The sequence below is a fragment of the Nyctibius grandis genome, chromosome 4, assembly GCF_013368605.1.
Source record: "Nyctibius grandis isolate bNycGra1 chromosome 4, bNycGra1.pri, whole genome shotgun sequence".
Taxonomy (NCBI): domain Eukaryota; kingdom Metazoa; phylum Chordata; class Aves; order Nyctibiiformes; family Nyctibiidae; genus Nyctibius; species Nyctibius grandis.
Window position 1 is genome coordinate 34,955,780 of NC_090661.1, and position 12,776 is coordinate 34,968,555.

At 36.5% G+C, this 12,776-nt stretch overlaps 1 protein-coding gene across 3 annotated transcripts in view; it reads right to left on the bottom strand.

Moving 5' to 3' along the window:
* Positions 1-12,776, bottom strand: part of PALS1 (protein associated with LIN7 1, MAGUK p55 family member) — a 58,138-nt gene that overhangs the window by 6,702 nt on the left and 38,660 nt on the right. For all 3 annotated transcript variants that reach the window (XR_011048032.1, XM_068399227.1, XM_068399226.1), the window contains 8 exons: positions 9,192-9,269; positions 8,289-8,435; positions 7,555-7,716; positions 4,426-4,503; positions 3,329-3,512; positions 2,174-2,245; positions 1,634-1,705; positions 733-900 (listed from right to left, as the gene is read on the bottom strand). Coding sequence is in view for 2 of the 3 variants with exons in the window: in XM_068399227.1 (XP_068255328.1) it covers positions 733-900; positions 1,634-1,705; positions 2,174-2,245; positions 3,329-3,512; positions 4,426-4,503; positions 7,555-7,716; positions 8,289-8,435; positions 9,192-9,269 (961 nt within the window). In the remaining variant the exon portion in view is untranslated. The remainder of the gene's footprint in view (positions 1-732; positions 901-1,633; positions 1,706-2,173; positions 2,246-3,328; positions 3,513-4,425; positions 4,504-7,554; positions 7,717-8,288; positions 8,436-9,191; positions 9,270-12,776) is intronic.

Here is a 12,776-nt window from a genome sequence, read left to right on the forward strand (position 1 = left end):
ATAAACTGAGACAGCGATACACCTGTAGAACTGAAGCAGAGAAACACTTATTTCTCGAGAGGCACTGCTAACCAAGCAAAAAAAGGCATTTGAAATATCCAAGAAATGCAAGTATTTTATGTTCTACAATAAATATCCCTGGACAGATTAAGTTGCGGAAGGTTGAACCTACATTTAGAGGCCTTGTTTACATTATCTAGAGGGGAAAAAAAACAGTCAACAAGGAAAGGCATAGTTTCACCTGTGCAGCTGCATTTTGGATGCGAAAATAGCTATTAGTTGTCTATAACAAGTTATATTGTTAAGCTGTTTGTAAACCTAATTTAGGGTACATTAGACATTAAAAATATAAACTTCACTGAAATATAAGTGGTTTGGGAAGGCACTAAAGCCACCTAAATTTAAATTTATGCAGGATATGTAGGTTAAAAATTCTTTGACCAATGTACCAGTTTCTTTTTTAAATGTCTGTAACTCACTCCAATTTTACTCAAACTGGAATATATGCATGTCATGTAATGCCTCTATAACACCGTGTTTGGACATTGGATTTGCACTGACTTACCAAAGCTACTTGTTGCCACACAAAATGTAACTTTATTTGTCCTTTATCCAAGAGCTGACTATATCCTGCTCAAAACCCCCAAGCTCCTAACTGCTATTTTCGACACAAGAGGATTTATCTGCAGACAATGTTTACAATAAGCAATTGTATCTGCCCATCAAACTTACGGGGAACTGCAGACGCGAAACGATCCACTTCATTATTCATAAGTCGCTGCCGCAATTCATTTTGGCCGCAGTTCTGTGGGCCGATCAGAACAATAGGCCGTTTCCTATTTGCTGGTTGATGATACAGTGACATTTCCTCATAGGTCAAAATTTCCTCATTGTCATAATCTTGAGAGAGAAACAATAAAATAGTCACAACATACTTTACTGCTAGTTGCATGTATTGCCTGTCATGCAGTATCAAGTTTCATACAGCTCCCGACTCTCTGCCCAGCATCTAACTGCGAGTCACCAAAGCAACAGAACCCCGAAGATCATCACTTCCCCGGTAAGATGCGGCTTTACCCCGCCTCTCTGGAGAAAGAAAATGTGTTTCCACTTACTACTGATACAAATAGTAGCATAAACTCAGGAAACAACTTTCTTGCCAAGGAACAAGTTTCTAGTACAAGACTAACACTTTATGCCCAACAACAACAACAATCATCATCCCAATCCCAAAGTACTTTTGTAAGAATATGGTATAAATAAATAGCTTACCAGCTCTCTGTGGAGAAAGTTTCCATTTACTAAACTGGATTATGCAGAGTGAGATATTACTACAAAACCATAATAAATTGGTTCACCATTGAGTGCTTCCATGCCTAAAAAGCTATCTGTTTTTTCAGCCCCATCATCTGGTCTTTATTAAAGACACTAAATGACCCCACAAATCCTGCCACCTCTTTTACGTCTTTCACTAAATGCTATTACAAACCATACTACTGCTCCCACACAGAACATCATCAAGCAGTATTTCTAACATCATATCCTGAATTTCAGAATTCTTTTCACAAGGCCATTTGTAGAATCTTTTATAGTTGCTCATAAGTGTACACACTGTGCAAAAGATGTTGCTTACCATCATTTTTATTTGCATTGTATAAAACTTTTTTCCGTTTCTTTTTGTTTTTCTTCGCGCACCAGAGTTTTCCTAACCAAAATAAAAATCATCACATTCAAATACCCATATAGTAAAAAGCCTCCTATCCCACCTACTATCTGGATCTTTAAAGTGGGGAATTTATTCTGCAGTTTTGAAAAGGCATTAATATTCTTCAGTTCATTAAAACCATTTGGTGTATTAAGCAAATGTTGCATACCAAGGACTTCAACTGAGTCACGTCAGATAAAATTCTTCAAGAAAAAAGGGACTTTCCAAATTCCCCTCCCTCATCCTAATTACACTGCACATACGTTATGAAAAAAACCATTATTTATACAATGAAGTGCTAAATTCAGACCTGTATTTACATCAAGAATTTCAAAGAATTATCCCACTTTTATTACAAAAAATAGAAGAATTTTCTGCTACTCCACGATGACAAGGTTCCAGATATCACTAATTAGCACCTCTATAGGAGTTAGATCCCCCCCACCTCTTGGAAAGCATATACCCAACCTGATTTTTCTGGCTCCTTGTCTTCTTCTATGGTTTGCTTCATTGCTTCTCTTTGTTGCTGAAAACTTTTTCCTTAATGCATTAAAAAAAAAAAAAAGTACAAAAGCAGTTAACATTTAGAAACCATTTCCGTACTTTGTTTTTTGTAATGACTTACTCATGTTACTTTTTCCTAAGGTTTTAAATCTCTGAAGGTTCTAGTAGAATATGACATATGAGAATTTAAAAAGAGAAATTAAAATTGCTGAGAAGCTTGTTTACTGCTCTGAAAAATACCTTTATAAAGAAAGATTTGCACAGCATTTGTACTATTCTGGGCAGTTTTGCCTGGAAAATTGAAACTGCTGGAAATACTACGATGATACAGTTTTCTAATTATTTTGTATGTTAAATGTGTTCTATTTACACTAAACCTTTTGAACTTCAGCTTGAAAAAGATTAGTCTATATTTAAATCAGCGTTCCTCTCAGCTTACTCGAATGTCATAAAATAACAGTGTGATATTCTAGGGAATTTGAAAAGTCTTTTGTTCACTGTGTTTAACAGATCAGCAGATCTTTAATGGACTAGAGCGCAGTACATATTTCAATGTAAAAATTATATACTGACTTCAGTGTCTGAAAACCCTATTACTCAAAGGCCCCCAACAGTTAGAAAGGAAGCATAACTTACAAGTAACTGAAGCTCTTTGCTAAGTGAAAACATGCAGAAAAGTTACTATGAAAAAGATACGTTTTTCAAATAAACCACTTGATATAGTAAGAAACCTAACAGCTGTTCTCATCTCCAGAGCACAAGCAGGCTGAAGTCCCATGTTTCTGCTGTAGCCAGCAGAGGGAATTCTGAATCCACAGTGTCCCCAAGGTGGAGAAGTAAAGGAAGAGGAGAGTAGGTCTTGAAAGGTGAACTGCAGTGGAAGCGGTAGCTTGACTCTGCATTTAACATCTGTACATGGAGATGCCTCTAAAAGGTCAACCTTTTAAGTAAGTTAATTACATAACTAACAGTGAGCTCTGTTGCAAAAGGTTCAAAGTTACAGATATTTAAGGCAATGGATATTTAAGGGTATATGAGCCTTTGAAAACCAGAATATCGCCCCTACTATGGGCTATGGGAACAACTGGCTGTCAAGCTTTTTTCTAGAGCTTTATTTACCAGGGATAAGGCCTGCCAATGGCTGATTATCTTCATCTCCATCTCTGTAAGCCTGCCACCAGTTTGGATCTTCTTGGCTGATCACATGGAGTATATCTCCTTTTTGAAAAGATAGGCCTAACTCTCGGCAGGGGACGTAAGGGTCATCAGAGGGATCATAGTCAAAATGTGCTTTCACATGTATCTGTGGAAGATCAAATGTAAAAACAGAGGAAAAAACAACCTGTGACTTCTGAAGAATTACACCTCATCTTCCTGTGACTGCAGTGGAGCTCCAATATATAAAAACATCAAGATCCTATAAAATGGAAACTTTATCTGGGGCATACAGGAGAGACTGGAATGGAATCATCACCTAGCTTAGCAATGGAAAAGACACAGTTGTGCTAGGTTGGAGATTAAGGCCTGAATTTAACTCTTATTAATTCTAAAGTCTACGCAACTTCCTCACCATCTTCGGAGTCAAAAACCCCTGAGCTACTGATTTAAGTTCTTTGCATTCAAAAAGTATCAGAGATATTCTGATTTGTTTAAAATACCTAATAAATGCACAGATTGAAACCCATTTTCTGGGCTTTAGGTGAAGTTTCTTTTAAAAAATATTTTACTTTGTCACCAACCATTAATGTTTTTGTCTGTGATCTAAATCTGTCCATTCTTTCTTCAAATTGTTAAAGCTGTCTCAAAAAAAGTATGTTAGCTAAAAAGATAATGAACAAAGTTTCCAGTAGACAAACTTTTCCTCCCAAAGCATATTTGCAAGTTCCATCAATCCAATTTTTTTATATATATATATATATATATATATATAAAGAGAAATTGAGAATTTCAAAATAGAATTTCAGAAGCATAGGCAGTTCTACTTTTATAATTTCTTACTATATTAGAAATTAAGTTAAAATTATACTAAAAGTTTCAGCTTAACACCATCAATCATTTTCAATAGTTAATTCAAGTGTTAGTCTGGTAACAAACCAATTTAGACAATTAAGTTCTGGTTTTGTTCCACAATGTACATGACAGAAGAACTTTCTACGTATTACTGGAAAAACAAGGTATGTATCACCAAGCACAAGAACTTATGTAGAGCTACTTACAACTGTCTCCTTTGCAGGAGGTGGCTTGCTCTGCTGACTGGGAACCAATACAAAGGTCAGAGTACCATGCATGTCAGCCTGAGACAAAAAATAGACTCTTCACATACCATATCAAAATATAGCTTAAGGTTAAGAATTTTTACAAATAACATATAGTGGAAAATGCTTCAAAAATTCCCACAAAAGGCAGTCCCTAAAAGCACATCATCTATCCCTTAACACGTTTAAAAGATATAGTACAGTTACATATGCAGTGATTCAGTTACAGGCTATGAAGCCAAATGTTGATATTCAGATTTTAAAAGCCTAGAATTCTTGATTATACATAAACTATTTCTATTTGAAATGGAGCAGTTGCAATTCTGTCAAGCAGAGACTTGGGAGAAACGGAGAATAATATTCTCTTGTTCACTTCAAAAATACGAAGAAATGGATCTATGCTGGGAGGAAAAAACATATAAAAGTATTATTTTTCTAAAATTACTTAAGTGCAACAGTGTTTTCAAATCTAAATGTTTTACTATGATTTTATGCTATTAATATTATTAAGGTATACAAAACATTGTTTAAAAATTTAACTAACACTGAAATCCTCCATCTGTAAAGTACTTAATATCAATATTGCAATCACTCATACTAAGAAAGGAGAACACAATAATGTCCTGGCTTTAAAGAATTCTTATTTGTTTACATACTCTTGTATGCAGAGTGTGTTTGCACACATAAACATCTACATAAAATGCAAGTGCCAACCCATGACAAGGTCTACATGTGTCTCACTTCCTATACATCATTCCATGAACCGTAACACAATTTATGTTGCATAAAACCAAAGCGTATGCATGTATCTCAAAAAGTTCAGACCTAAGGCTTAAATAAAAGTAAACATAACTGAGCATAACATGATTAGGCTGCTGGAACGGAAAATCTATCATTTTCAGTCAGCATGCACAGTTCCATAAGGAATGCACAGAATTTCACAGCGATGGTGTGAATAGTTGTCTGAAGTCATGCACGGTTCATTATCATTTGAGTAGCAAGTGGTGAGGCAAAATGAAGAATGAAAGTAACTTCCTTTTCCTGTGCTTGTTTGAAGTATTCTTTGGGGACTGAAGCATTTTAAAACTTCACTTCCACATTACGAAACACAAAAGGCAACATATAAAGAATTAAAAATATTTTTTAAATTAATGATTTAGAAAACATTAAAAAAAAACCTAAGTTTTTTTTTCAGCAAGTAATTTCCTCTTATGCTAATGCCTTGTGGTTTTAAATCTTTTATTCTGTAACTCTAGGTTGCAGGAGCTGATCAAAAGCAGAACAAGCTCTCTGCAGAGAACTAAACTGCCACAGCTGAATTATCTTTAAGCATCTATAAAACACTCTTTTCAGAAGCACAGGACTTAGCTAAATATGGCTTTTTTTAAAAAAAAATACAGGTGGCAATGGAGACAATTACATAGTGTGGAGAAGCTCGGATATCTCTGATCCAAAAAACACATGGAGATTGAAGGCTTTTCAAATAACTATAATAATCTTTTTAAATGGCTTAAAAACCCCCAAAACCAAACCCGATACATTTCTGCCTCTACTTCCCTCCACCTGACCTCATTCCGTGTATTAGCTGAAAAATTTTAACAGCAAATTTCAGAAAAAATCCAACTAAAGGTAAAAATTGTCCGTTAAAAACTACAGTCTTCCTGTATCATGAGACAACTTCATCTATCAATATTGCTGCCTATCCTTCCTACAATAATGCAACCTACAACAGAACCCAGGTCTTTGTCCTGATTTTGATTTGTCTATAGAGCATAGATCTACTAAATATATTTCTCATTTAATTTTTTCTTCCAAAGACCCCATTAAATAAATGCTACTGGATATTTCCAATGTTTTGTATCAAAAGTTATACAGTAAATTTAAAAAAATTGTCATTTTCCTCAGGTGTCCCATCTTGGACACCAATCAACAGCAGGTGCCAGGGAAAAGCATGAGAAAAGAGCAATACTGGGCAATGCAAAACACAGGTAATTCCCAGCTTTTGGCATTCTGCTTCACAGGGCCTTTGAGAGAGAGTACTTCTGCATTTACTAGTTCCTGATGGATTTCTTGCCTGTTGTTTTGACTAGCTGCTTTTGAACTGATGTGTAATTCTGTCATGAATGGTAAAAGTGTAATAAACAAAAATGTTTATGCTGGTAAACTGCTAGACAAAAGGGTTCTTATCAGAAGAGTAAGAGCAAGAAGTCTAGGCATGTAAAGGTCTCGTGTGATACAATTTGTGATGGGTTAAGCCTGGCCAGCATCTAAGCACCCACCAGCTCCTCATTCACTCCCCTTCCCCAGCAGGATGGAGGAGAGAACTGGAAAACCAAAAGCAAGAAAAACTCAAGGGGTGAGGTAAAGACAGTTTAATAAGTGAAGGGGGAAAAAAACCAACCCAACAAGTGATGCAAAGGTAATCACTCACCACCCAGTTTTTATTGCTCAGCATGATGTTATATGGCATGATACATCACTGTGGTCAATCCAGGTCAGCTGTCCCAGCTGTGTGCCCTCCCAGCCTCTTGCTCACCCCCAGCCTACTTGTGGGCAGGGGACAGAGTGAGAAACAGAGAAGGCCTTGGCACTGTACAAGCACTGCTCAGCAATAGCTAAAACACTGGTGTGTTATCAACACTGTTTCAGCCTAAAACCAGCCTAAAACACAGCATCATATAAGCTGCTATTAAGAAAATTACCTCCATCCCAGACAGACACTACCACAATCACACAGCCACAGGTTTATTAATTGCAGACTCAACCAGACAAAGATGAAAAATCATGGCTTTTACAGCTAAACAATGTTTTTCTTAGAAATCATTAAAAGCAAGTCTCAGGATGATAGCTTGACTCTTCCACATTTGTAGGCTTCATTTTTGTAGATAACTGCCATTATACTTATCCACATCATACTATTCATCAGAAAGAAAACTTGAAATGGCCCTCCACATGTAAGCACTAGCTATCAGAATGAAAATACTTTTAAACTCATGCTAAATACGAGTACAAATGACAAGCAGAGCCAACAGGTTTCAGTCTTATGAAATGAGTATTTTTTGCAGGGAAAACAAGAAGTGTCCAACTCACCAACAAGTCAAAAACTTCATTAACATCTTTTCCACGAATCTCAATGCCATTAATCTCCAGAACTTCATCCCCTTCATGTAACAGCCCACTCTTCTCTGCAGCACCTCCTTTCACTATTCGACTAATGATAACAGAATCCATTTCATTGCGAACAGTAGCACCCTGTGTAGTAGCAACACATTCTGAATTTATTATATAGACGAAAATCAAAGCCACCTATTGTATATATTCCAAGCCCGTGGAGAAACTACGTTGAAAGAGAACGCAAGTAACAGCTGAGATGCATACATCCAATGCTCCAGTTTAAGCAAACACCACTTAATTTCTTCAAGCTGCACTAAAGATTGAAGAATTGAATTGCCATAAGATTAATGATTTTTTTAAAAAAGTATTGCTAAGACACAAAATAGAAGATGAGAGTTGCTAAGGAAAAAAAAACCGAAATGTGGTTGGCACAAGGCTATAAGCTCCCCTGCAGCAAAGCTTGGGATAGTGACTTCTGTCAAGAAGTCCCATCCAAACCCAAGTTGTACAGATTCTAAATGCTAGTTCGGCTACTGCTATATGAAGATATGCACAAGTTTACTGTCTATGACTATTTCTCATTTTGGAGGGAGGGAGAGCATTTACAAGTTAAACATCACCTCCACATTCAAATTCCAAAACTTTCACAGCAATCTGCAAAGGGCAAAAAAGCTTACCTCCTTTACATGTAACTGAGTACCAGTACTTACCAATGGAATATCGCGAGCTTTCTCAATGCGAACTATTTTAACCGTCTCCCCTCCGTACACACCAACATTTTCATAAATTTTTTCGTCTGTCACGGGCTCTGGTTGCATTTCTTGTTCCGCAACCTTATCATGAGCCAGTAAAAGTGCCTGGTGTCAAACAAAATCGCCTCCGTTAGAGAAAATGTCACACTTCATATGTATACAAAATACTAGAGTTCAATGAAATTCTGCAATTTGAACTATCTTTGCAGGTTACAGAATATTGCAAACTGACTCAAGTAATAAAAAAATAATTTATCACAGCTATGTAGCACCTACTGCTACATACTTCCCAAAACTTTCCTTTCAGATTGAAAAAGAATAAAAAAGGAATTCTGAACACACAACTGTGACTGTACTTACAGTACTTCTCCTTCCTAAAAAAAACAGAAATAGGTTTACTATGTATGTGACTGAGGATACAGACATAAGAAGATACTGCAATGAAAATTACTCATGGATTTACAACATCACCACAGTACAAAATTCCCTCTGTGCACCCAATGGTAAGCATGAAACAGCTGCCAAAGAAAAAACCATAGGTAAGCAAGGCAGCTCATGTGTTGCCCTGACCCTACTGATCTATTGCTACATTGTTCATGTGCAAATTACCCTGTAATACATATAGAATGTAGCAAGGGCTGAATACAATCATGCACTACACTTGACTAGAAGTTTCCATTAGTTGCTGGAAATTGGAAACTCCTCACCCTAGAAAAACACTACGAGATCTGCACAGAAGAATAAAAGATTGAAGAATAAAATCCATCCTTGCCCAGTCAGCCCAAAACATTTGCAAAAAGTTATACTGAAAACAGCATCAAGAAATACATCCATTAGATTAGAAATTCCATTTTGTTTTACCTGCATGTGAGGGGCATTCAGCAAAGCATTAAGCTCCTGCCCATCCTTATGATGACTGGGTTTCAAAACACTTTGTACCTAAAAAGAAATCAAGTAGTAAAACTCTTAATCTACCCAGTGATTTATCAATCCTCCCTCCCCTACTCAAGCTCAAATCCCTAGCTACAATTATTCATTTTACTGAAAGTAAAGTATATCCATGTAATCGTTACACTGGCTGATTGAACTTAACCTGGTACACATTAGCAAAACATGCAATGAGACCACAGGACTACTCCAGCATATCTTGCCTCAGTGATTATCTACCAAATCTAAGCTGGTATCCAGTGCAGCACACAGATCTGTCAATACCAGAAACTGGCAATGAGCTCAGCTACCACAAAGACGCAGACAAAAAAATGAAACTCTAGAAGGGAACATGATAGTGAAATCAGTCACAAGTTATTATGTGAATATGCTGGGTCTTTCAAAGTGGACTAATTTCTCATTAACATCACTAGCCTCCCTTCTCCTTAAAAGCAGATGGTTTATTTTTACTCAAACTATTTCCACCAACAGCAAGACCAGAGATTCCAACAGAGGTTTTGCAATACATCCTAGAGCCTCTGCCTCAAAGTGTGTGAGTCAAGACTTCAAAAGGTCCCACGAAACCAGGTTTATTTGGCTGGTTCCAAAATAATCCACATTAACACAAGGACAGTTTTTGCTCAGGCAGCCTCAGTTGCCTAAAAAGGTTTGCCTTCTCATACAGTGCCAAACATCACTCGCCATCATCTCTTGCAAATACTAGAAAATCCTGGTATGCTTATAGAGAAAGCCAGGAACAGGAAAATCCCTCTTATCCAAAGGTGAGGCTGAAGAAGATACTTTCCATAGCTGTTATCTGCTGGTCTAATCTGACCAAAGGCACACAAGTCCAAAAGCACAAATGAATCCAGAGACATCAAGAGCAGATTATACATATCAGAGCAGAAGCTTTCAGTGGGATACAAAAGATTTTTTTCCAGAGCTTTTTACTCTTAAAGATGAGGTAATGTGACATAACAGAGAATCAAGAAACCACAAGTTTCAAAGTGAAAATAATTAAGCTTTTTGTGTGATCTAACAATATCTAAAGGTCCGAAGAGCCTCTATTCTAGGAGCAATTGCCTACAGAAATGCTAACAACTCTCTTGGATGCTACCAGATGACAGCACTGAAAACAGTAAAGATAATTTTAATTTCTAGCAGAAGCCACTAAAATGAACCGTTTCCATGAAGCAAGATCCTTACATGGTCAACAAAACACTGTCACATGAACAAGTTCCTGTGCTTAGCAATAAACCTGATGCAACCTCCAAAAGCCTTCCTTCTGACATCCCTAGAACACGCCTCATGGTGAACAAACCTAGTATAGCTTAGAAAAGTCAAAAAAACAGCCAGATTTAAATGTTTTTTAACTGATTTCTTTAGAAGCCTAGAGAACTGAAAGAATTCAGCCTCGTATAGGCCTGACATCAGTCATACCTCTGAACTGGTCAGGAAGCTGATATCCCTGGCTTAGCCTGAATTTGGGGATGCCATCAGCAGACAGAACACTGTAAAGGATACATCTCACTAACAAATTTTCCTCTGTGTTGAAAGTCGACATTCTTCTGTACAAAAGACTTTCTCACAGAGGTTTACGTAAGGTCTCTAACCTTCAAGGGACTTTCAATTCCTTCTTTGAAGAAGCTACAAGAAGCCTTATAGCCTTATTTATCCAATCTTTACGACCCTTTTACAGGAAAACCTACTCGGAAAGCAACTTAGAAGTCCTGAAAGCAAGACAATCTTTTGAATGCAAGGTCAGAGGTTGCAGATTTGACAGGGGGAAAGAAAGCAACCAGGTCCAACCAGTCATTCTGTGTGCGGTGAATATTCAAGTTGAACTTCTGCTTTGAATAATTTAGTTATTCAAAACTTTAATAGTTCCTCCCTCCCCCTTTTAAGAGAAAGATACATTTAGTATTTGCTTATTTAATGAAGTGCTACGAAAGCTTCAGGCTGCTATATTACACCAGTATTGCCGCATGTCAGATTCCTTTGTTACTCATGGTAATGAATCCCACAGTTTTATCAGATGAAGAAATCTGAATGCAGGCTGTCATTCCAGAAGTGACACACTACAGATAGCACAGGCAATCCACACTAAATATGTGGCAATAATAGTATTTTCTTAACTCTTCAGCCTAGTTTTTATTGTTAACTACATTAACTTTAGTTCAAGCAGCCCCCAAAAAGCTATCAATTTGCTATCATCAAAAAAAAAAAAGCGCTATCATCATACATACCACAGTTTGGAGGCACACACTGGAGTGATATTAAACATTCAGAATTTAACTATACCTGCAAAATCCTGTTGTTTACTCTCAGGGGAGCAGGACTGTCAGAGGGAATATACATACACATTGTAATGCACTTACACCAGAAGATACAAGCCTCCACTGCATCCTCTCAAAAGTACTAATCTAGTTTAATTGCCTGCACTTGCTGAAGTGAACAGTAGCAAGTCCGAAAGCTTTAGAAACACAGCCTATACAAATTGAGCCTATTAAGTATATTTAATAGCAAGAACATCTTTAAGGTATTTGATATGTGCTGTTACAGGCCAAAAATTACAAATTGTCTTGAATGCTGCATCAAATATTCTTACAAGGTCAAGATTCAGACCATGTTCTCATAATCCTTGCCCCCATTTTGGTCAAGTTTAAGTGGATTTAAAATCAATTTAATTACACTTGATGTTTACTGGCTATTTTTATTTAAGACTTGCAGTACACCACATTACATGAAGATTAACTCTCTAAAATCAATTCCTTAAGCTCAAGTGCTTCATTCCACCTTTTGAATTAAATTAAAGTTTCTTTTAAAGAAAAACAAAAAATCTTGAGTTATTGGTGCCTGGTTACCAGAATCGGTGGGAGAAGCTAACTGTAGAAGCGTACTAATTTTAATAATTTCCTAAAGAGGACTAGAAAATAAAAACGTACCATTTCACTCTCACGTGTTGTTAATGGTTGAAAAATTCAAAATCAAAAAGTTTTCACAACGCACTGTTCATACACATTATTTTTATGAAAGCAAGTCATCAATTAAAAAGTAAATGAAAACAGATTTTTTGAATTAAGTTCAGTGTAGCAAATGATAATTCCCCCCAAATACACTTCCAAAACTGTAGTTTAATTTAATATTTTTACTTTTTTTTTTTTTTTAAAGGGAGGATGTTTCATGTTGCAATATGAACTTAAGTTGCAAACTGTTAGAGCTACAGAAGCATGAGCTCTAGAACAGGTTCTCTTCCACACCATAAAGCCTGAAACAAAACATGTCTGTAGCTTTAAATTACGACATGCACTCCAAAACAGTTTCAGAGTCATACACTGTCACTAATGACCTGTGCACTAAAATATGCACATTAGCATTACCTGACATTTAAAATTAATGTTATGCGTGTATCTGCTATTTTTCTTTCTTGTAATGTCTTGTGGCTTTTATCCTCAAGATATTATCAGTATCTTAAATACAGGCTTTTGCAAGTGTCTTTTCAAAAACACCCTGAAGTAA